Here is a 24,896-nt window from a genome sequence, read left to right on the forward strand (position 1 = left end):
CCACTTCCACTCGCGATGACCCCCCATTTAGGTGAACCTCCCTCACTGGTCCACCCCCAGGAAATGCATCCAATAGCGATGGCTGTGTCCTGGCCACCGTGATGACAGATCCCCAGGGACTAGTCAGGGAGACACCTTCAGGTTTCTCACACCATGAACCACCTTGCTGAGGTTTCGCTGGCTCCTTTCCTTTACTGGCTCTTCGAAACTAATGTAGATTTGGGATAACATGACCATTGTAAGTGGGCAGAAATCGAATACCAATTAACTAACTGTTTTCACTCTTCTATTATAGAATTCATATGTTAATTTCAACACCTTGGATATTTGATGTCATTTTTAATAAGGCCATGTTCAGCACATTGTGAAATGAACTTTTTGTTCTACCTTATTCCCTACTGATGAACCAACAATCCCTGTCAATTGCCATCCAGTCTCTGAACCCCCCATAGATGCAATACATACAAATACTCCCTTTCTGGTTTAGTAGGTAGGATGTATTTAAAAACAAGTCCATTTGGTTTGTTTTGTTGTTAAAACTCGTAAGGCAGACTGTACATTTTAACGTTTTTTAAAAAATTTTTATGGTTCGCATAGCAAACCTTTACAAAATTACAATTTTCAAAATATTTACAAATTTACATAGAAATCATTTAAAAATTAACATTTAACATATTACAATTTAACTTCAACATAATTTTGTCCACGGAGCAAATTTTCACAATCGCTAAAAATACAGAAATTCATCATTTAGCATACAGATAAAGATAACACAACTCGTAACACAATCTGAACAGCCCAAACAAGGTTCATAATTTGGCACAAACATATATTAACACGTCATAGACTCACTATAGCAGTAATCCCTCACAGATAAAACAGTGCAAACCCGCCAATTATTTAGATCCAAACCTTCTTACTTAATCCGTACAATTCATGGTACCTTATTATCTGTTGATATCACTCCACATGTGTTTGACAGAAAGTCAACTACTGCAATTTTAAGTGACAATGATTTTCCATACCTCATTTGCCACCACAGGGAATCCAGATTAACCTGATCATGATTCAATACACATTTTCCAAATATCTTTATTCTGGCAGGTAATAAAGACTCACAAAACAATACCAGATGTTTAAGCGACTCTTTCTCAGTCTGATATTTACAAAATCGACAAGGATAAAATTGCCTAAATATTCCCTTGCCCGACCTAATGCCCATAATTTCCCCAGTTGGGCATACATTAAGTCTGAATCTCATATAATTCTGCATCCATCTCTTTTTGGGAAATCTTTTTAAATACGGTTCTATTTCTCCTACCCCTCTTTGATGAACTACAAGGTCTGTATACATTTTTCTTGAGGTTACTTTATCCAATGTAGCAGACCAATCAGCAAACTGCAGCAATTTCTTTAATTTGACCTGATTATCAATTAGCAATTTGAAGGGGATGCCTAGTTTATCTAGACCTTTAAGACACTGTATATGTAAATGCAAAAGCCATACCTCCTTAGAATTTCCCTGTATAAAGCTACCTCCCAATAATCTGTATAGGTTGTCCCCCGAGTCCACAATTAATCTTCTAAATAGTGACAATTGTCTCCAAAAGACATGGAAGGCCAAAGACAAAAGATCAAGCTCATGCTGTATAACCTCGATAGGTAGCGTCTTCGGCATAAAAAACAGCACTGACTTCCACAGTTTGGATTCTAACTTATCCAGCATTGTTATAACTGAATCTGGAAAAACTCTGATGCATAAAGTATTTTAGGTATAGATTTTAAATTATAGAAACGTAGAACTGGCATCAACGAATAAGCCCCAAATTTATTGTCCATCTTCTTCAACTGTGCAATCTGCAAAGAAATTTTATGCAGCAAATGATCTTGAAAGAGGCTCTTCCTACATTTATAAAAAATTGGGAAGCCCAGGAATTTCATCTCTTTCTTCACTGTTAACTTAACACAGTCAATAGACCAGTTATATCATGTCATAAGTCTGCGGCCACTTAATTCCATAATCATTGTTTTATTAGCATTGATTTTTAGATAATTTAATTTGGCATATATATTAGACGCTGTGATCATTCGCTGCAATCCCTTTGCAGATTGATCAAAAAATAAAAAAATCATCAGCATATGCACACCATGCAACAATTTTACCATCAATTCTCGGCGGAATGAAGGCTGCTTCCTCCAAGCCTATACCTGCGTCCAAGACATATAAATTAAACAGTGTTGGCGCAAAAATGCACCCTTGTATTAGGCCATTCATAATTTGTATTGGGGCGGATAGCAAACCCTCCAAATTCTATCGAACCTGTACAAATGAATTCTGGTGCAAGTGGATCAGTATTGCTAAAAGATTACCGGGAATGCCTAGATTTTTTAACTTCATCCACATTGTATCCCTATCCACCAAATCAAAGGCCATGGTTAAATCTATGGCCGCAAAATAAATCGGGCTTGCTCCAACTTTCCTGGCTTTTTGTTGTAAGATAGATAATAGTAGCCCCCCAGCAGGGGGGCGTGGCCTGGAGCCGATGGCGTTCGGAGGCTAATCCGCCGAGCTCCGGCCGAGACGCCGTTTCCAGATCCTCTATCCCGGCTCGAGCGAAGCTGCATCAATAATAAAAGTCCACGGCGGTGGGGGAAGCTGATCCCGACAAGCCCCGCTCGCTTAATCGGGGAATCGGACCCCCGAGACGACACCAGCGGCCCCGAACTGCACTCCCCCCCGCCTCGCAAGAAATCAAGATGGTGCTGCGCGCCAAGTAACGAAGTCGCGGAGAAGCGCCACCGCCGGCGGTTACTGCCCGAGTAGGAGGCAACGACCCAAGGACCGAGGAACCCGGGTGCGGCGGCAACCTGAGGCTCACACCAGTTTCCGGAGCCCGCGTCGGGCGGCCCCTCTGCTCTGCGACCGCTGATCCAGCGGAGCCGCTCAACCACCCCTAGCCCGTGATACGCGGACGCCGCCAGCGCCGCGAACAGCCTGAAGAGGGAACACACGGTCCCCGGGCCCACACCCGACTCCTATGCGGCAGCTGACCAGGCGGCGAGACCACGGAGGAGCAGCACCTGCGGCACATCCCCCCCCGTAATCCCTTGGCGACCCGGATACCAGGAGGCGGAACACCGGAGCTACGGAGGAAGCAGCACGGCAGGACAGACCGAGACAGACCCTGCAACAGCCACGAGAGGTAATCACCCACAGCCCCCTGGCACTTGGGGTCACATATAAGTGTGTCAGTGACACAGACACCTCATGAGTTGCCTCTACAACCCCCCAATACCACCACCACCATCACCCAGTGCCTTACGAACATTAGTAGCCCTCCAGATAAGGGGGAAGACAACGGCCCCTAAGAAATAGAAGCCACTTTTTTGGATCCATACAACGGGGATTGGGAGCCCACGCAGACCCAAGGATAGGCACTCCTAATCGCCCCCTACCATCTCCACTGAACTCACAGCCCACAACAACCCTGTGAACACCTACCAAGCCCTGGTAGTAGGGACTCGAAATTCCACCCCAACACAGAGCCCTAGTCACAACACTAGAGCCGCTCTAAAATGGCCGCCAGGAATAAAGCCAAAGCAGCCACCATGGACTCCTTTGTTGCTGCCAAGCCGAAAACACCCACCCAGGCTAGACCTAGTGCTGCCGAAAACACCCAAACAAAAGAGGGTGAACCCACAGACAACCACTCTCAAATATTGGAAGCCATAGCCTCATTGAGGACCCACATAGACTCCAAAATAGACGAGTTCAAAATTGACATTCAACTTATCCGCCAGGATGCACGCAACCTGACGGAGAGAGTGACGATTATTGAGAACTCAGCAGAAGAAACGGCCGGGGCGACCGCATCATTACGGTCTGAGGTTGCCCATCTGAAACGGAAAGTTCACGCTCTCGAGGAAAGGGCAGAGGAGGCTGAAGGTCGGGCCAGACGGGGCAACATCAGGATCCTGGGGGTTCCCGAGGGAAGTGAGGGCCCAAACACCACAACCTACGTAGAATCCCTACTATTGCAAGAGATTGGAGCCGGTAAGATGACACAGGGATTCGCGGTCGAGAGGGCCTACAGATCACTCCAAAAACGCCCCCCCCCCCTGGCTCGCATCCCCGACCAATAATTGCTTCCAAGATAGGGAAACCATCTTGAGACACTCCAGGGAAGAAGGTCCCATCGAAAGGGGAGACTCTAGGATAACCATATACCCGGACTACACCCAGAAAGTCCAGAGAGAGAGAAATTCTTTTGTTCCGATCAAAGCAAGACTCCGCCAGCTAGATCTGAAATACAGGCTGCTCTACCCCTCACGCCTGAAAGTTATACATAAAGGACGAGCAATATTTCTCGAAAACCCAGAGGCCGCTAACATGTGGCTCGAGGACAACAACCTTGCCGACGGCAAGGACACTCCACATAATAAAGACTGAGCTCCCCAGATTACCTGAACAGGACACATACAACGCAGAGACAGCCCAGCAACAATTGAACCCGGATATCAGCAGGTAATCCAGTAACAGCATGTCACACGGAAACGACCCTCGTTCGGCCTCCTCGCCGGGCCCCAGCCCAACCCCCAGCGAACAACTCTCCCGGGTCAGGCCAACACCAGACCCAACTCGCGCCCGAAGCCCAGATGGGCCTAGATGGCTCGAGAGCGCCTGAGCACCACGACACGAGATTAGTCGCTGGGCGCACCAGTTTGAGTTATGTTGTTTGTTCCAACAGTTACACAGTCTTCAAATCTACACTGCCGAAGAAACATACGCCGGGTGCAAGAAATGCAATAAGAAGTACAAATTTAGGCCGTCCCCGACACCCTGAATACGGACCGTTGTCACTCCAGGCCCCAGGGATGGAACCCCCCGCCGGCCCCGAAACACTGATCCAATGGCGTCACAACTCAACGTGATGACGTGGAATGTGAGGGGGATGGGCTCGTATCTCAGACGGAACCGCATACAATCCTTCCTCCGAAGGAAGAAAGTTTCAATTGCGTTCCTACAAGAGACACACCTCACAGAAGATGCCATGGCCAAACTAGCGGACCGATGGGATGGGGCGCTGAAGGGATCCCCCTACTCCAAATATGCAAGGGGTGTGCTCACATGGGTAAACCCGAATGTCCCCTTTCAGCTACAAGGATACGAGACTGATAAAGAAGGCCGTTTTGTGATCATGTGGGGCACCATAGAACAAATCCCGATATGCCTAGCTAACTCATACTTTCCACCCCACGGGATACCATTGCACCTCGGAATGATCAGTGCAAAGCTGGCGCAACACCGAGACATAACCTTCATATGGGGCGGTGACTTCAATTGCATGGTGGATGTTGCCATGGATAGATCAACACCTCCTCCCCAAACAAAAAACCCTGCATCGAGCGCCATGAAAGAGGCACTATCGCAGCTTCACTTAATGGACATATGGAGAGAACAACACCCCTCTGAAAAGGTCTACTCCTACTACTCAGCTCCACACAGAGTCTACACAAGAATTGATTACCTCTTCGTTGATAGAGAACAAATGCATTTGGTGGAGTCTTCCAAATATTTGGGAAGATCGGTCTCCGACCATTCACCACTGATCATGCAATGGCAGTTTAAAGGTCCCAGACCCCCCATCCCTATGTGGAGGATGCCTGTTGCGGCCCTCGAAGACCCAGAGTTCAAAGAGGACCTCGCCGAAAAACTTGAAGAATACGTTGACACCAACAAGGGCTCAGTATCCTCCTGGAGCACACTGTGGGAGGCCATGAAGGTGGTGGCAAGGGGTGAAATAATATCGAAAGCTGGCGGCACTCGCAGGCAACTAAAGGCGTCCCTTGATTCACAGGAATTGGAGATAACACACCTGGAATCTTCCTCTAACATCACTCCAGTAATTGAGATGCAACTGAAAGAGCTCCGCGAAAACTGCCAATCCTCCTCGGACAGATTAGAGAAATTCAACTACGCAACGTACACCACCAGATCCCATAAAGAATCAGATAAACCTGGTAGGCTATTGGCTTGGCTATGCAGGAAAGAACATCCTAAGCAGCTCCCCACCGAGATATTAGACGAAGAAGGGACATCTCACAGGACGCAGACGGGAATTAACAAGGAATTCGCCAAATTCTACTCCAGGTTGTACACTCACGACAAACAAATTCCCAGAGACGAAATCATTGATACACTGGAAGAGATTGACCTCCCCAAGATCACCAACGAACAGAGGGATGAACTAGAGAAGGAGATCACGGCCGAGGACGTGAAGGCAGCAATTAGATCGCTCGCCACCGGCAAGGCCCCCGGAAGTGACGGCCTCCCATCTGAGTTCTATAAAACATACAAATCCACCCTCACCCCAATCCTGCACGAAGTATATCAAGAGGCCTACACAGACGGGGTCCTACCCAACACCATGAGGGAGACAATAATCATTCCCATGCTCAAGCCACATAAAACACCCACCGATTGCGATTCCTATCGCCCTCTGGCCATGCTAAATTATGACATCAAGATCCTCACCACCATATTAGCTGGTAGACTTGCCGGAGTGCTGGGTTCCATAATCCACGAAGACCAAAACGGGTTTGTTCCCGGTCGCAACACCACAGCCAACCTGAGAAGGCTTCAACAAATCATGGCAGAGACTTATGAAAGGGATGAAGACCTAGCGGTGCTCTCACTTGAAACATCAAAGCCTTCGACTCCATCTACTGGGTGTGGCTTATCGAGGTACTGAGAGGATTTGGGTTTGGCGAGGGCTTTATCAGATGGATCACGGTACTATATAACTCTCCAACCGCAAGAGTGAAGACAGGCAGAACGGTGTCAGAACCCTGGCAGATACAGAGGGGCACTAGGCAGGGATGCCCTCTCTCGCCTATGCTATATATACTTGGCCTGGAGCCGATTGCCATATATTTCAGGCAACAATTTTTCGATGCTGGCATCAAGGTCGGCAATGCCTACAATGTGATTTCCCTCTACGCTGATGATGTTCTACTGTACCTAAATGACCCCAAGGTCAATGGACCGATCACACTTGAGGTACTAGACAATTACTCAAAATATTCTGGAATACAATTTAGCAGACACAAATCCTCAGCATTCCCCCTGGCCGGCTTGAGAGGCCTAGCAGAGACCGATCTCCCGGCTATTGGAATAAAATGGCAACTCGATAAGTTCAGGTACCTAGGAATTAAAGTGGGCCACACTCCGATGCTCACACATGAACACAACACGGAAGCTGCCATATCAAGCCTTCGCAGATCCATGAAATTCTGGTCTAAGCTCCCGCTAGCAATGGTTGGTAGAGCGGCGATTGTCAAGATGATAATTCTCCCCCGGTTCCTGTATTTCTTCTTGAATATATGCTTCTACGTGAGACCACCCTTCTTCAAGAAACTTGAAGCGCTCATAAGAGACTTCCTGTGGGGCCCCAACAGGCACAAACTGTCCTTGGCCACACTATCTCTCCCACACAAGGCGGGAGGAATAAAACTACCGGACCTTCAGCTATATTACCTTGCGGCGCAGATTAGCCACATCACGAAGTGGCTCTCAGATGAACCATCCGCTGAACTGGGACTCCTGAGTCAATTCTCCACCAAATTAACACCCAAGGAAACCCTATGGAGCCCCCTACTACAATCCCCCGACGCCTCCTTGGTCATCGGTCTTGGCAGGCAGGTATGGGCCAGAACCTGTTACATCAGGCAAGTGAAACACCCGTACTCCCCAGACAACCCCATCTTGGTGGATGTGTTCAAATCAGAATCCGACCTATCCACAGCAAGAAGATGGGAAGTGGCAGGCATTTACACATGGGGAGATATGTTTGAGGAGGGAGAATTCAGAGAACTCGAGTCGCTGCAGACCAAAGAAGGGCTTTCAAGTGGCCAGTTTCTCTGGTACCAACGCATCAAACAAACCAGCAAGAAAAACTGGAATGGCTGGCCAGAGGAGCCCACTCCAGACGCGCTACTGCAGGAAATGCACGATCTTGGGGACGGATGGAGACCGATCTCCAGGCTCTACAACAGACTCGCTGATAAACCCAACCCCAAGGGTGAGGCACTGAAGGCGAAATGGGAAGCAGATATCGGAACCACGCTCACAGACAAGGAATGGGAAAGAGCATTAATATACCCCAAGAAAGTGTCCAGGAACTCCAGATTCGGTCATATCCAGCTGCACGTCCTTTATCGAACGTACATGACTCCACACAGGGTGGCTTCCTTCAACAAACAAGCTTCCCCGACACGCCCAAGGTGCGGGAACGACAGAGCGGACCTGATCCATATGTTCTGGACATGCACTAAAGCGATGGAACTGTGGTCCAAAATCAAACAGACCTGCAAAGATGTAGGAATGGAAAGATATAAGTGGACACCAGGAGAATGCTTACTGGGCACTTACCCCAGACCAACTAAACACAAACACCTTGTAAAAATGATGGACATTTCATGCATCCTAGCAAAGAGAACCATAGCCATGACATGGAAGAAACCAGCCGGCCCCAGACACGAACACTGGTTGAAGGAGATGCAGAGATGGACAGCAGCTGAAACCAGAGCCTGGCAAGATGGAGCCAACTCCACCGGAGACATGGCGAGTGGCACCTTAGACTCCTGGAAGGCCCTACTGAGAGACACATCCTTCAGCGCAGACCACAAACCCCCTTGACAACTCCCAACAATATGTTACAACTGAACGCTTGAGATACCACAGAAGACTCCACCGATTCCTCGAGACAAGCAATCTCTCTTTACTCACATTCACCCGAGAGACATGCACCACACCTCATAAAGACTGTCGTTTTTATGTTCTTGTTTTTATCTTTTTTCTCTTTTTTTACTTGTTATCGAATACAGTTTATATGTTTGTATTTGTATGCGCTTAATACAAAACACCAATAAATTACGTTTAAAAAAAAAAATAGTAGCCCCCCAGCATCTGTGCCAATATGTTTCCTGAAGCCACATTGTTGCGGTTTCAGGATATTACATGAGTTAGCCCATTCCAATATTTCATTCAATATCAGTCCAGAAAAAATCTTGGAGTCAGCATCCATGATCGCTATTGGGCGATCATTTTTCGGGTTATTTTTATCACCCTTTTTGTAAATGAGAACTATGTGAGACAATTTCCAAATTACTGGAGTGATGTTTGTTTTAATAATATCCTCCAACAAAAATGCTAAGATTTTGGCACATAATTCAGTGTCTCCCTTCATTAATATATTGGAGAGATGGTTGGGGCCAGCAGCTCTAGAGGTGCTTGCTTTCTTAATTTGGGACTCAATATCCTCCACTGAAAACTTCAAATTCCAGGGCAACCTAATGATGTCATTCCATATTTTTGGTTCCTCTTTTTGAACACATCATTCGCCAAAATGGCCCGATCATGCCATTTCAGTAATGGAATTAGTCTGTTGCATCTTCTGATTTGATTCCAATTTATTAATCAATGTTCAAAAATTTCTACTGAAACCATCCTTTAGCGCTTCAAGCATGTTTTCATTCTCTTGTTGCATCTGAGTCCCCTTATGATTTTTTTGCCAATTCCTTCGTTTTTGTTTCAATTTTTTTACCCCCAAGGCAATGTACTCCGTACTCAGACCTGATTTTTTAAGGCGTCGAATATCTCTGTTACAATAATTCTTAACATCTTTAACTTGCTTGTCAAACTTATGTCTATGTTTGCCTCTTAGACTTTGACCTTTTGCTGACCTACTTATTGTTTTTCCAATAACTGCATCTATGTATTGTCCAAATAGTTCATGTGTGAATAAGGCGTGTTTTGTCTGTAATGTAAAGTCAGCGTTATCTTTCAAAAGATATTTATTAACTTTTTTTATATTCCCTTCATGCCAATTCACTTTTGTTTTCCCGTGATTTGTCATTAAATTTGTGATTCCCCAGCATTTCGAATTTAATTTTGTTTGAAAATCCCAAATTGTTGACAGCATAGGATGATCGCTGAAATCAGTAGGTGTTATTTTAAATTCTGACGTTACATTAAGCAGACCTTGTGACACAAATACATAATCAATCACAGAACTATTTATGCCATTTGACCATGTGGGACAATGGTTTTGGGAATGATCCCATTCTCTGACAGAATATAGGCCCCAATCTAAAAAAAAGTGGACCATAATTCTGCCTGCTCAAGTTTCTTCCCCCTAGCACCCTTTTCTCTCGGCAGACCTATAATGTAAGCGGAATTTCCACATGCTCCATATGTGTATTTAAATCTCCTGTAACTATTATCTGCAAACCCACACAGTTGATTAATTCCTCTGAAATGTGTTTACCCATTAATTCCCGAAATGTGGTCAGATTCTGTTTAGGAGACCAATAAATGTTGACCAGTAATATATGTAATTTACCTTTTAATGTGTCTATAACCATTTGTATTGCCAAAGACCCCATGGCAATATTCAAGCATTTTATTACTTTAATATTACTGTCCAGTTTCACCGCAATTAATAGACCACTCACCGGGCGACCCACAGGACCTTGACAAGCAAGTTCAAAGAAACATTCAAACCCATCAAAAACATGTGGAGAAGTCATCCAAGTTTCTTGTAAAGATAGAAACGTGTGGCCAGCCAAGCTAGCACATAGGTGTAATGAGCTCACTAAGTGGCCTTAGCCCCTCGTGTTCCATGACGGTTATAGGTGAAATGATCGAATCAAAAGGATCGAAATGCAATAGGTGAGAGTCAAAAACACCGAAAAAAAAAGGTCGAATTCTTTTTTCTTTTTTTCTTTTTTTTTGGCCCCCCCCCAAATCCCTGTTTTTGGTATAAAAAACGTGTTTTTCCTAAACGAAAACCAAAAAAAAATATATATTTTAAAAAAGGTATTCAACCTTTTTTTTCTGTCTTTTTGACTCTCAACTATTGTATTAGATCCTTTTGTCTTCGATCCTTTGACCGGACACCTTCCATGACAACGAGAGACTCCCACTATTAAATATTGGACTTTAAATCTTTCAATTGGTGAATGGAGTCCCTAAGTGTCAATGCCAGCCAACGCCAGCTGGCCATGTCCTCCCCACACTCCTGTGGACCGCCATTTTTTAGCAGCTCTGCCCCCGTTGAGTTATTATCTCTTGATAACACAACATTATTAACATCTCTTGTTGAGTTATTATCTCTTGATGACAAAGCATTATTAACATCTCTTGTTGACATAACAGCCGTGGCAGTGTCACGTTCCTCACACCCAGCAAAAAAGGAAAGGACATAATAACCCATTCTGTTGAATTGTTCTACTTGGTCCAAAATCAAATCATATAACTTTTTTGTATTTAGGACCAGTCGGACATGGTTCAGTCGTCTTGGGTGTATAAAGTCCACCAACCTTATATCTGCGGTTGTTAATGTTCTCAAGGCAGAAATTTCATTCAACAATGAAAGTATTCTACCCCTATGTAGCGAGAGAGGACCCCCTTGTTCAAACAAATGGTATATTAATACACTCGGGCATCCTAAATGGGATGACTGTCTCTATTTTACTACCCTCAAGTCACTAGATTGCACCATTCTAGATGGTGCAATATGGACCTCCCCCACCCTTCTTTGGCCTGCTGAGTAATCGTGTGAAACCTGATAGTATGGAGAAGCATAGTTTGTTATCATTACAGAATCATTACCCATTTAGGGATCCAGTTATCCTTCATACATTCTGATTAGTACTGATAAGTAGTGACATCATTAAACTATCCACATTGTTATATTTTAAGTGCCATGTAGAGACACATGTAAAGATATGTTGTTATGTATTATGTATGCATTGTAGAGAGACACGCATGAGTGTGCACTTAGACTATGCAATGAGTCCACATTATGTAGCGCTTGTTATTAATGAATGTGTTAGGCACTACATTCGAGAATAGAAAGCATGAGGCCTATGGCATTATGAAGCCATTCCATTGAGACACACAGAAGCACCGCGGAGTGCGAAGTTGTTATGGTACATTGTGAAAGATTGGAATGCGTAAACAGTTTGGTTGATAAGAGGTCGCCTTTGCCTTAGTAGAGACACGGAGAAGGAGGCTTATTAGCCCTGGGCTGGTGCTTTGCAGACAGAGAGAAGGTGGGGGTAGGCAGCGCCATGGAGGGAGAAGAGTTTGGCTCACAGAGACATGCACGAGGAGAGAGGGATTTGAATGGAGAAATATGAGGAGATTGTAGGATGGTACCGCAGGCAGACAGAAGAAGGCCATGGTGTAGATATGATGACAAATGTCACATTGACCAGAACACGGAGTGATTTAAAAGTACAAGTACATGCATCACAGACATTTAGGCACGGCTCACATTTAGAAATGCTGACAGACAGAAAGAGAGACATTTTAGCTTAGAGAGACGAGTGTAACCATGGATATGTATACATCATTGAACATTATAATGAGAGGTGAGGCTTTGGGAGTTTCTAATTGTTCTAGATGGAGCTTTGGATCGAGCTGCTCTCTGAGAGATTGAGAGATCGAGAGACGTTTGGATGACTCTGAGATCGAGAGAGCATTGGGGAAGCATTCTGATGAGAGCTGATGCAGATCGATCTGGCAGGGAGACAGTTGGCAGGAAAACCAGACCACTGAGAGGCCTGTCCCTGACTGACTGGCTGGTTTCAGAGTGGGAAGCTTGCACATGGCAAGAGGGGAGTATTGAGGAACAAGACACGTGCATGGGGAATTGGAAGCGACACTCGCACAGAGCTTTGGCTGACATGATAGATGGGGTAATCAGACAGGGTTTGTCTTAGAGAGAGTGTGAAGTATGGTGTGGATTGGAGCTATTAGATTGGTTGCATTAAAAGCCTGTAAGGCTTACAGTTATTGCATTGCATGGTAGATTTGCACCAAAAGCATAAAAGGTGCAAATTGAGATTTGCAATATAGTAGTGTTTGCATTATGCATTGCTATGTATGAATAAAAGTGTTTCTATTGTTGAATCGATTCATGTGTTTTCTTTGTGTCTTATATTAATGTGTCTAGAGAAGTAAGATAGGAGTAATCTAGGAGTAACACAGTGCACAAAGGCCCTGAGATACAAGAGCAGGGGGTGCTTAGTGATCCACAGGAGATTTGTCTAAGGTTTGACATGGTCGCCCACGCGGGGCTACACCCGAGGTAGATTTGTGGGACTCACTTATTTGGAGGATTCCATAAATGTTGTTTATTGGGTACCATGGGAGTTTCAATCTGATGCTTTTCCCTATAGAGGTCTGATTGTTTAATCACAGGAAGTGGAACCCTCTCTTGTGTTTGCTCTTTTCTACAGTTTTCAATATTTGCTCCTATCTCAATCATTTTTAAGCCTAGATGATCCGGCAGGCCCTCACCCTCCAGGTTTATTGTTGACAACCCTTGTGTTGTTCCAGGTAAGGCTCCGTCTATAGAAACCACATCAGATCGCACAGGTTTCACACTTTTCTCACATCCCATCCTTTTATTTTCTAGCTCAAGTGATTCAGCCATCACGGCTGTTACCTCTCCTTACAATTTTTTCCATTGATACAGGAGAGTTCAACAGGCTATATTCTCTGGCCTTGCTGTCCAAAGTTGTGCCTAAGTGGTTTATTGTCAGACTCATACTTCTAACTGGGTTCACAAGTTCACCTTCACTTTTTGAATTTTGCATTTTAGGTATGTTATTCAGATATGCACCTTTCTCTGTGTTTAGTACTGACACCTTGTCCATGTTGTTATGCACTGTTTTATTCTGGGATATGCCCAATACTTGTTTCCTCGAATCCCCTCCTCCCCCCACATTACAGAGCCCTTCTCTCTCCCAGCATTTTTAACAAATATGGGGCATTTTGCCGTCAGTTTTTCTTTTATCTCTATTCTTTTTTTTTGTTGAGTATTTTGTTTCCTCTTCATATTATCAGAGATAGTGTCTGCCACTACAGTGCCACCCTGTGGGTCACATATAACCTCACAATCCACAGAGTTGTCCAAAAAAAAGGATATATTTTCTTGACTTATCACTTCTACTTTAATCATATTCCGCCAAAAAATATATAGGCTTCCTTTTGTGGGCTTTGCTAAACAGACGTCTGCTTTTTTTGTTGTTGCAACCTTTCTTTTTAATGGTGAGGAACACTCCGGTATTTTATCTTTATCCGTATTTCCCAAAATATTGACAGCTTCACTGTTTTTAGCCTTACTTAATGAAGAAACTTCAATAGCGGCTTTCAAAGGCCTGGTATTCATAGTTACCAATCCAGAATCGGTTTGAGTCGCTATGTTACTTATCCCGTCTCTAGAGATCCCCTTTTCTGAGCTCTTTTGTGCTTCCCAGGACATCAGTAATCTATCCAATAAAGCCGTTTGTCGTTTCAATTCTAAAATAATTTTTTTCTTGTAATGTGTCATCTCTTACCAACCCCACACCATCCCTCATGTCAGAGGCCTCTGGTTGGCCAGACGATATTTCCCACACAGAATCTTGGCTCAGAGGATATTGAGAAAGAGCCATAAGGGAACTATCCAAAATTGTATTCCTTGTGGGTGGAACAGTTTGAGTCAGCCCTGTGACAGAATAGGGAACTCCCCACCATTCTCCTCCTGATTGCACCCCTGTGACTCAGATTCAATTAACAGTATAGAGGAGTCTCCCATTGTCCCCCCTAATATTGGTACATCAGGAGGAGTAGGTGGGGATAGTGGAAGGGGCATTGACGTTGCCATTCTCATAGTGCCCTTAACCGGTGTGAAAATCAGTGGTGCTGACAAAATATCCTCATATTGTCAGTTTCCTGACATACTCAAATTCCTTGTTACAGGCCCTGTTCGGGAATATGTGTTCTTTGTAATTTTCCTGACCGGCCTTTCTCCCTTTCCTTTGGTAGGGGACATAAGAGTAACACTTATCACACAACGAGTAATACCTATAAAGACTAGTAACTCCACTCCTGCTCGCCTGCGAAGACGGCGAACAGGCTAACAGGCGGGCTAACAGGCAGGCTAACAGGCAGGCACTTACAAGGCACTTCGGGGCGGCGTGCGCACGGGGGCGCGTGCCTTGTGTCTTTATAGCAGTGCCTGCCTTCTTCCGGGCAGGGTTACACTCGCTCCTACAACAAATACAGAAGAGACAAAATTAAGTGGTTTTCCACATAGTCCGAAGTCCAAACAGCTAAGGCGCAACTCCCATAAAAGCCCCGAGGGGGAAAACCAATTCGAGGAGCCTAAGCAATTCAAGAAACAATTCAAGGAGCCTAAGCAGTTCAGAGAGTTCAGGGACCCTAAGCAGGTGGGTGCGAAATTACGCAATAATTGCCAATGTGCAGTTCAAGAACGCACCGTTGTAAAAAGTCCGGCTTGAGCAGCAATCACCAGCTGGAAGTCAAAAGCTGCCTCAGACAGGGCATCAGGAAGAGCATCAGGCAGAGCTTCAGGCAGGCTTCAAGCAGGCACTTACAAGGCACTTCCGGGGGGCCCTTCCGGAGTCACTATATCACAATGATAAGTCCAAGTATATCTCTACAACTATACAAAAAGAGATACATTTCCTCCCCATTTACCATGGCCTTTTATGTCTCATTTGGCGTAGCCCATACTTAGACAGATACTACTATTCATTGACCATTTGTGAGTGTACATTCATTATGTTGTCACTAATATTTTTGTACACATCATTGTTCCGGTATTGGCAATCCAGTGTGTGGACCTCATGAAATGTATATATGCATGGTTATTACAGATCTTTACCCGATGAAGGACCAAGGCTCTGAAATGTATTGGATACTAGGACCTGTGACTCATGCAGAACATCGATTTGAAGCAGGCTAATTAAAAACGGTTGCTTCTGACTACAATATAGTGTTGAATGCTTTTTGATAACAGTAGTCTAACAGCATGCAGAGACAATTGTCATTTGGATTTCCCTAGCTCCTTAGATGTGATCCGTGGTCCTCACACTGCCTTTAGGCTATAACATTATTCTGAGTTAGGATGCTAGGAACAATTTAAGCTAAAATGAGTCCCTTTCGTGGTGGACATTTATATACAGACACGAGCCTGTGACCTGATTTTGAGCGGAAAGCCTATAGTACTTGGGGGGCACTTGAGAGTTGTGGTGACATGTCGTCCCTACATTGGATATGTTTTCACATGTGTTTGGTTGATATACTTTGAATGTGTCTGCTGTAAGCACCCTTTACAGCTCCATTATTTTTTAAATATGTCAAACAAGCCTGCAACTGAGCATACAATGTCTGATTATAATACATCTTTCCAGAGATTGGATGGCAACATTATTTTTAAAGTGAGAATGCCTTTATGTCATGACACTATTTTCAGAAATTGATTGCAATGATTCTCGCTGTAAAGCAGGCGAAGCTCGGTTGATATTTGTACAGCTAGACATTCTGCTTGTTTCTCCAGTGGTGGAGGACACTAGTTGAAGGACATTGCCCTTCTTATAAAATATCTAGGAATGTCTGACATTTTCTTACCGGGTTTACTGCTGAATAGTAGGCCCATGTTCTACATGCGGAACCATCGGGTTCGGGTCCTGAGCTTGATGTTACAAACCACAGGTAGGTATGGGAATCCCCAGGTTGCACTGCATCATCTTTTCGAAACCAATCTGGGGATTCATCTTCATAACTGCGACCCTCAGAAGATTTTTCATATGCAACTCCATGAGCGTGAAGGGAATATGGTCTGGAGGCAAGGTTTTTAAAGTGCACCTGAAATACAGATGGATCAGAGCTTAGAGAACAGAGCAGACACATGTGTACACATCAATATGATTTAAGAAGGTACTCCATTCAATAAGCTATGTTTTATTGTAAGTCAATTTGAAAGGACTGGGATATTCTCATAACACCACTGGAATGCAGGTGAGTCCATTGCCAACAATGCGACTAGAGGAGGCATAAACAGCCATTCACAATATCAGCTCTTGGCTTCCTGGTAAAATAGTGATCAGGAAGTCTTTTCTCCTATTCTATACCCCCACAAGCGTCCTCACTGAGAACACATCCACTATCCCAAGAGGTGATTTGGGTGTGTAAAATTATCTCTCCAAACCAGCCTATTACTCAGAAGCTGATCAATGAAACGTGTTAAAGCTTGTCTTCTAAAGCATGTAAGACAACAATAATGAACATTGTGCACAGTTAACATTGACATATCAATAGCATAGTGGGTGAGCCAGGAATATTGTACACAAAGAGTATTCACTACATGGATATCAATGGTTGTTTCAGCCTTATTTCTCAGTGCCAGCCCTACCATGTACACAGCTTCTCTTCCGGATGTGTTCCTGCGTTCACTCTCTCCTCCTTGCACCCTTTAGATACGTTTCTGCGGTGCAGGAAAAGTGGCAGTAATTCAGTTACTGCCACTTTTCCCACACCGCAAAACTACAAGTTTGCCGGTGGGAGTCACTGATTTCCCTCCAGCTCAGAGCTGGAGGTAAATCAGGCCCACATCTGCAAAAAACAGCCAGTGCCAGTAATACTTGCAATGCCCCCCATGGAGTCCAATGGGACACCATGGAATTGGGAATGACTGCCGTTGCTGGCACCTGGACTATCCTGGTAATACTGGGATATCAGGCGCAGGAAATGGTAGGTCCGTTTGCCTGTATCCTGCTGGCATTACCGGCGGGATACAGGCAAACTCCTAATGACACCCTTTGCCATTTGAGCTCCTCCCGCTATATTACTGCCATGTGCGGACCGGATGCACTGGGTGAGTTGTAAGGGGATCCCGCACACAACTCTGGAGAAATTCACCTGATCCACAGATAGGTTTGGACCTGCAAACTCCTGCACCCAGTAGAAGAATCCCACTTTCTCTGCCAACATTAAAGCAACAGAAACAAACTATTTGCCTCTCAAACATTGCATTACTATGCTGTTTTCCACTTTAAATCGTATGTTTTTCATTACAGAAACATTGGCCCTCGACACCTCGGTAAACACAATAACCATCACGGAAGTATCTAACAAGAGCAGAACGATTAGAAACTAAATGGAATGTTGTGTATTTGCAAGGCTTTGTGAAAAGAGGGGAGGGGGCGGGGGAAGTTGGGAAGTGCTTTTGTTTGATGCACCATGTTTTGGTCCAATGTACGTTGAATAAGATAAAATCCAATAAAGTATTTAAACATTTTTTTTTTAATAAGAGCAGAGCAATTTTCCAAGTCGTGAAGCCCTACATCAAGCCTGCATCGTCACATCGTGCAATACTGCAATCCACTGATAAATACAATGCCTTCAACAACTTCACAGTCAAGATATGTCTATCTTGTCATACAAAGAAACACATCGACAGCTCCAAACACACCACAGACATCCCGCACATACCCGCTCTCAACATATCAAAATGGATCGAATTGAAGCACAAAAATCCAACACCTACGGGGAAAACACCTTCTCCTTGTCCACAGCGAAGGTCATCACAGGCGAAGTACTCACACAATATTCCAATGACATCAATGTATCCCTCACACAAGATACTGTGGAAAACCAGAGGGTGTTTCACAACCTAGTCCCCGGGGATCCTGTACTCGGGTGGCAAGGGAAAGGCCATCGCTTTTGGATCCCGACAGTGGGGATGGACAAGCGATGCAGGATCACCCTGGTAGGGGGTCCTCAGGGAGTGGGAGAGAAGCACCCGATGGTGAGAAACGGTATCCCACTTTTTCCGCAACCCACCTAACCCCTATCTTTGCTTATTTTATGAGAAACTACAGCTCCCATAATTCCTCCTCACTTTACATTGACAACACTACTGAGCCAAGGAAGATGAGGAATGAGGTCAGAAAGATTACCTCTACTGACTCTGTGATGAGGCCAGGTAGAGTCAGGCAAGTAATCCTAATTATACACAACTGCCACTTGCTACCACTCCCTGTCAGGATAAAAGGTGGTGTGCACAGGCACACTCTGAGCGTGGCTGGGTACGAGAAGGAACATCTCTTTCGGGGCTGATGCAAACCAGACTACAGAAGTTTGAAAGCCAGGGGGCTGATCGGTAGTTGCGAACGAGAGACAGCCAGGCAAGAATTCCACACTTTCGGGAAGCCGTAAGCATTCCAAGACTGAAAACGAGTGAGCGGAAGAGAGAAACCGTCAAGGTGCTTGGAAGCGGCCTGCGACCCTTCTGGGTGAACAGCAGAGTTGCGGAGGAGCAGAGGAGGCATTTTTAACGGCCTTGACTGCTGCATGAAAGGCGTTGATGAAAGAGACCAATTAACAAGACTGGTGTGCTATCAAAGGCAACAAAAGCCCGGTTTGTGTTAAAAGCAAAAGTAACTGTAACCCAAAAGTTGAAGGCTCTCGCGTGTGTCGGTAAAACTCGTAATGGAAAGGGCAATTGCCGAATTGTAAAAGGGAAGGATACAGAGTAACAGTAAAGGCAAGAAAATAACTGCGATCCTGAAAGAAAGTTGAATAAGTGAAAAGTAAAGTATGTGAACTCTGAATATGCCAAGAGGGCAACATATATGAACTTGGAAAGAGGCCAAGCGGGCAAACTAAAGAGAATAAGAAAATACAAGTACCAAGAGGTATTGGTGTTGCAAGATGAGGAAGATTGTGGATTGTAGAATTGTTTAAAGAGAGGTTGAAGTGGTCATGCAGAGGTCAACACAAAGTCCTTGCAGTTTTCGAAAGTCTTCGACAGTGAAAAGCCACCTAAGACAAAAAGTGGCGAAGGAAACCCCCACAAAGAGAAAGGTGGATAGACAGGCTGGAGCCCGGCAGGGGAAAGCCTGTGCAGAACTGTGTGATAAAGTGAAAAGGTGAATAGAGAGACTCGAGCCCGGCAGAGGAAAGACTTTGCAGAACTGTCTGATAAAGTGAAAAGGTGAATAAACAGGCTCGAGCCCGGCAGAGGGAAGACTGTGCAGAACTGTCTGATAAAGTGAAAAGGTGAATAGACAGGCTTGAGCCTGGCAGAGGGAAGACTGTGCAGAACTGTCTGATAAAGTGAAAAGGTGAATAGACAGGCTCGAGCCTGGCAGGGGGGAGCCTGTGTTGAATTGTGGGAAAGTAAAGATCAAAAGTAGAACTGTGTATTTATGACAAGGCGGATGAAGCCTAAGAAAGTGATTGAACTACCAGAAGCTTGAAGCCCAAGCCTGAACTGTTGAATTGTACCAGTGAGCCAAAGTGTGTAAGACTGATAGAACTATGCCATCCATCTATCATTTTGAAGAATCTCTCTAGACCCTGTGGTGTTGAACGTGGGGAAGGGAGTTGGTACTTAAGCCATTCTGACATTTCTTTTGAGACACTATTTTCTTTTTCTATTCCCTTAACATATTTGTCATTTTGAGAAGGAGGGCAAGATCAGTTTTTTTGAATATAGGCCTTTTTATTTTGACTAGACTTACTTGGACTTATTTTATTTGTTTAATGGTCGGGACTACTCCCAATCTTAGAGTTAGTGCCAGTTAGGAATTCTACCAACCCAACCAAAATACCAAATAAATGTTTTCGAAAACGTATCAATTGTGTATGTGTCTACTGCTTGATTTCATGCCTTCCTTACAGTACCTTACCAGATAAACTGAAAATGATTCCGACCCTCTCACAGCTGAAGAAACCCATACTCGACCCTGATGGCCAGATCAACTAGCACCACCTTCACACCTTTAGCCTTTCTCAACAAAGTAATTGAGAAGAATCTTGCTGTACAGTTGCATGAAAGAATCACTCACTACAACCTAAAGCAGTTTCCAACCACAATACAATACGGAGACTGCCATCATCCAAGTCATCAATGATGATCAACACATCCTGAACAAAGGGATCGTACATGGCCAGTAACGGCACACCAGCCTGAGCCTCACATCCTGGGGCTTTGTCCAAGGTGCAAATAGTTTTTTCATTTTTTCTCATGGGAGAACCGGGCTCTGCACATATTGCACAAGTTCAATCTCCCATAAAAAAACAAGATGGCCCCTGCCACAGTAAATAAAAGGGATTTGGTCCTTTTTGTATTTCCATGGGGTGTGCTGAAGACAGGAGGGAGTGCCGGGACCAGAGCACAAAGCTCTGGTCCCCAGTAAGAAACCAGGGGGGGAGGGAAGCGAGTGGGGGAAGGATGTGGGATGTCTGGGGAGTAAGGTTGGGGGCCTGGGGAGGCACAGAGTGTGGCTCCCAGTTGCCTCCCCACAATCAAGATGACGCCACCCTGGGAAGCGCTTCAGGTGGTTGGAATATGTAGGTGTCGAGATGGGAGGGAGCACTGGGAATGGAGCAAAAAGCTTTGGTCTAGCAAGTGGGGATGGAGGAAGGGGTTTGGGGGAAGGGTGCGGGATGTCTCGGAGGGGTAGGAGGTGGGTGGGGGCATGGGAAGGCAACAGGGAGATGCTCCTTGTTGCCTCCCCACAATCAAGGTGGTACATGCTGGTGAAGGTCTCAGGTGCCTGGAAAATGCAGGCTGTACACTGTGTTCTCGCCTGCATTTCCAGCCACCTGATTGGCTGAGCGCCCTTCCCATGGATCAAATGCTTACTTATCCTACTCAACCTATATGCAGCCTTCAATGCTGTTGACCATGAATCCTTCCTCAACATTCTTGCAATGCACATCGTCTTCCTACAGTGGTTGGCAATGACTCGCCTCCTCCCGGCTTGCTGTAATTATGGTGTACAAGAGATGATTGACACCAACAAGTGTAGGGGTTAGTGACCCTCTCGTTTTCCATCTGACCCCTTTTGAATGTGAACCCTCTATCTCTCTGTCTCTCAACTCTCTCTCTCTCTCACTCTCTCTCTCTCTCTCTCTCTCTCTTTCCCCTCTCTTTGTCTCACAGCCTGTCCCTCTCTAGTTCTCTCTCTCTCTCTGTTTCACTCTCTTTCTGTTTCGCTCTATCTCCTTTTCCCTCTCTCTGTATCACTGCCTCTCTATCTATCTCTATCTCTCGACTATAGCTCTTTCAACCTGTGGCGTTCCCCAGGGATGTAACCTATCCCCCTGGTTCTTCAACGTCCATATGGCTGCCCTGGCACGTGTGATTGCCACTTTGACCTCCAACTTCCAGTGTTACGCAGATGACACACAACTGTCTTTCAGTCTACCCTCAGCCGCCTCCTCCTCCTCGCTCATATCTGAATGTCTGTCCGCTATTCAGTCATGGTGTGCTGCAAACAGCCTCTGCCTCAACGCTAGTAAGACTGAGATCATTCCCATTGGGACCCCTGCTCCCGCTTTTCCAGTTTCACTCTGGCCGGCCTCCCTGGGCCCTGCACCAGCACCCACCTGCGAGGTAAGAATCCTTGGGGTCATTTTCACTCCACTCTATCATTCTCCTCTCACATTTTGGACATCTCTAAAAAGTCTATCAGCTAGACCTCCTCAGAGGTACTCTACCTTTTCTCACTTTCCCCCAGGGGCTCACTGTCTCCATAGCACTGGTTCTCTCTAGGCTGGACTTCTGCAACAGCCTCTTCCTCAGCATCCCTTCTTCTGCCTTGTGCCCTCTGCAACTCATCCAGAACAGAACTGCACAATTTATCCTTGGCCTCAAGCTCAGGGACCTCATGGCTGTGGCGCTGAAATCCCTTCACTGGCTCCCCGTGACCGCAGGTATCAAATTCAAGACCCTCTGCATTGTTCACAAGGCTTTCTGGGGCCTGGGACCTACCTACCTGCAACACTGCCTACCTAAATACTGTCCCTCACAAGCCCTCCGCTCATCTACCTTCAACCTTCTGCGAGTGAGCCAGTTCTGCAAGCAGAGATTTGGAGGGAGATCGTTATCCTCAGCAGGTGCATTCCTCTGCAGTAGCCTCTCTGCTGCCCTCCGTCTTGAGCCTGATCTTCTTAAGTTCCAGAAACTCATCAAGACCTTCCTCTTCTCCTCTTCCTTCTCCCTCATGCAACCCTGCTAACCAAGTTTTCTGCTCTTTTCCTTCTCTCCCTCCTCTGCCTTACAGCTTGCTGACTGGCCGCCTGTTGAACCTCAGAGTCTCACAGGTCCCTGGCACCCCCACCAGTCCTTTTTCGCACTCGCCTAAGGGCCCCACACCGCACTCACACTCTCTGCACTTGAGAAATAACACAAGAGAGTGGCTCTCTCTGCACTTACACCATTCTCCGCCGACTAGGTGCACTTGGACCTCCCCCTCCCTGTGGATGTCTGTGCACTTGCACGATCCATGCGCACCGTGCCTGAAGATCGTCTGTCTTTTCTCCCTTGTCTTCACCCCCTTAATGGCACTGGTAAAACTGCAGAATCGCCGTAAGGCCTATTTTATGTATCTCAAACTGTTAAATGTATTTTATGCACTTACTCTGCCTGTGCAGATTTTATCGTCTCAGAATATGAAGGGCTCTGAGCGACTGTTGGTTTTCCCCCATGTTCCCACCCTCCTTGAGCGCTTTGAAACACTTGCCTGTGCATACTATTATGTGTTCCTAGTCTGTTACATAGGGCCAGCTTCCGCAAATGTGGGTGAGTAGGATAAACATCTACTGATCTCAAGCCAGGCAGCTTGGGGACGAATAGTATATAACAAAAAGGCTCCTTACGGCTCTAACTCGAAATCATTTTCTGTGTCTGAAAAGGATTTACAGTATGGTTTGATGATAGCAAATGTTTTATTCCAATTTAAAAAAACGTTAATAATCTCAAAAAGTTCCAAACACAAAATGTACTTTGTTCCCACTGTTTACAAACCATATCGTGACCCATTACAAATTTGTGGCCAACAAAGTTCCTATGCCAAGTTCCAATCCAGACTCAAAGGACCTCTGGGCTGGTAAAGTTCAGCTGTTACTAAAAAGTATTTACATGACAAGTGCTAATAAGTAGCAAAAAGTGCTGGTGCCTCAAGTTACAGACAAATAAATGTGAAAGTTAAGCTGAAATACAACAATTCCTTTCACATTGATAATAACCACATTATCACAAGTATCCACAAACTGTAAACACTAGAAACATTTCCTCAAAAGACTGATATGCAAATGGATATTTCTCCTTTGGGAAAAGTACAGTGAGCTCAAATGTGACTGCGCACTCTCGAGTGGGTGCCTTACCATAGAACAGGCCATTAAGCCGTGTTTGTTCTCGCACAGGGGCGCCCGTACCTCTATGTTTAAGGAATTTACGGTTGGTCACCCTAAGTTACCCAGGGTTATACAGATGTGGACCCCTTTCTCACTGCTCAAAGAGGCACTGCTCCACCTCACTGATGGTGCCCGACTAGGCCGAAACACGTGTCTGGGGTTGCTGTTGGTACTCTTGTTCAAAGAAGGATAGCCTAGCATTTCGGTGCTAGACTGCTCTACTGGGCGGGACAAAGACTGATATGCAGATAGTTATTTCTCCTTTGTGAAAAGTACAGTGAGCTCAAATATGGCTGCGGACTTTCGAGTGGGCACCTTCCAATAGAACAGGTCATTAAGCTGTTCTCGTTCTCGCAGAGGGGCGCCCGTACCTCTTTTTCTAAATATACTGATTCCCAACTGAAAAAGGACTTTCCTTAAATGGGCTCTGTGAAACAGTACTGCTCTAGTGCAGATTAACTCTGGGGAGGGTGTTTAGACTCTGCAGGATCTTCCCAGTACTGCATCCAGTGGTCACTTCATGTAGTGGATGGTTTCTCCTCCCAGTCCTCCCCAACCATCCCACCTAATATGACTTTATCACATTCATCCATACAAATACACCTTTACCTGAGGTACTCAGGCACAGGTTAATCCTTGATTGTAAATAAATACTTTAAAGAAACACACACTTTTTGGCCTTATGCCCATTTTCTCCCCTGCCTAAGACATCGAAATACAGATGTTTACAAATGTACATTCTGTGTGCAAATGTGTCTTTTACAAGTGTGCATGTTATTTATATTTCTTTTTAGCTGCATTTGTGAGAGGCACAGGGTCAGTACAGTAT

The 24,896-nt window shown here is 45.2% G+C and overlaps 1 protein-coding gene across 1 annotated transcript in view; it reads right to left on the minus strand.

Moving 5' to 3' along the window:
• Window positions 1–24,896, minus strand: part of F5 (coagulation factor V) — a 1,375,529-nt gene that overhangs the window by 483,351 nt on the left and 867,282 nt on the right. Inside the window, exon 15 of the mRNA XM_069636481.1 lies at window positions 16,490–16,726. Coding sequence (XP_069492582.1) covers window positions 16,490–16,726 — 237 coding nt within the window. The remainder of the gene's footprint in view (window positions 1–16,489; window positions 16,727–24,896) is intronic.

The sequence above is a fragment of the Ambystoma mexicanum genome, chromosome 7p (assembly GCF_040938575.1).
Source record: "Ambystoma mexicanum isolate Mex_15411 chromosome 7p, UKY_AmexF1_1, whole genome shotgun sequence".
Taxonomy (NCBI): domain Eukaryota; kingdom Metazoa; phylum Chordata; class Amphibia; order Caudata; family Ambystomatidae; genus Ambystoma; species Ambystoma mexicanum.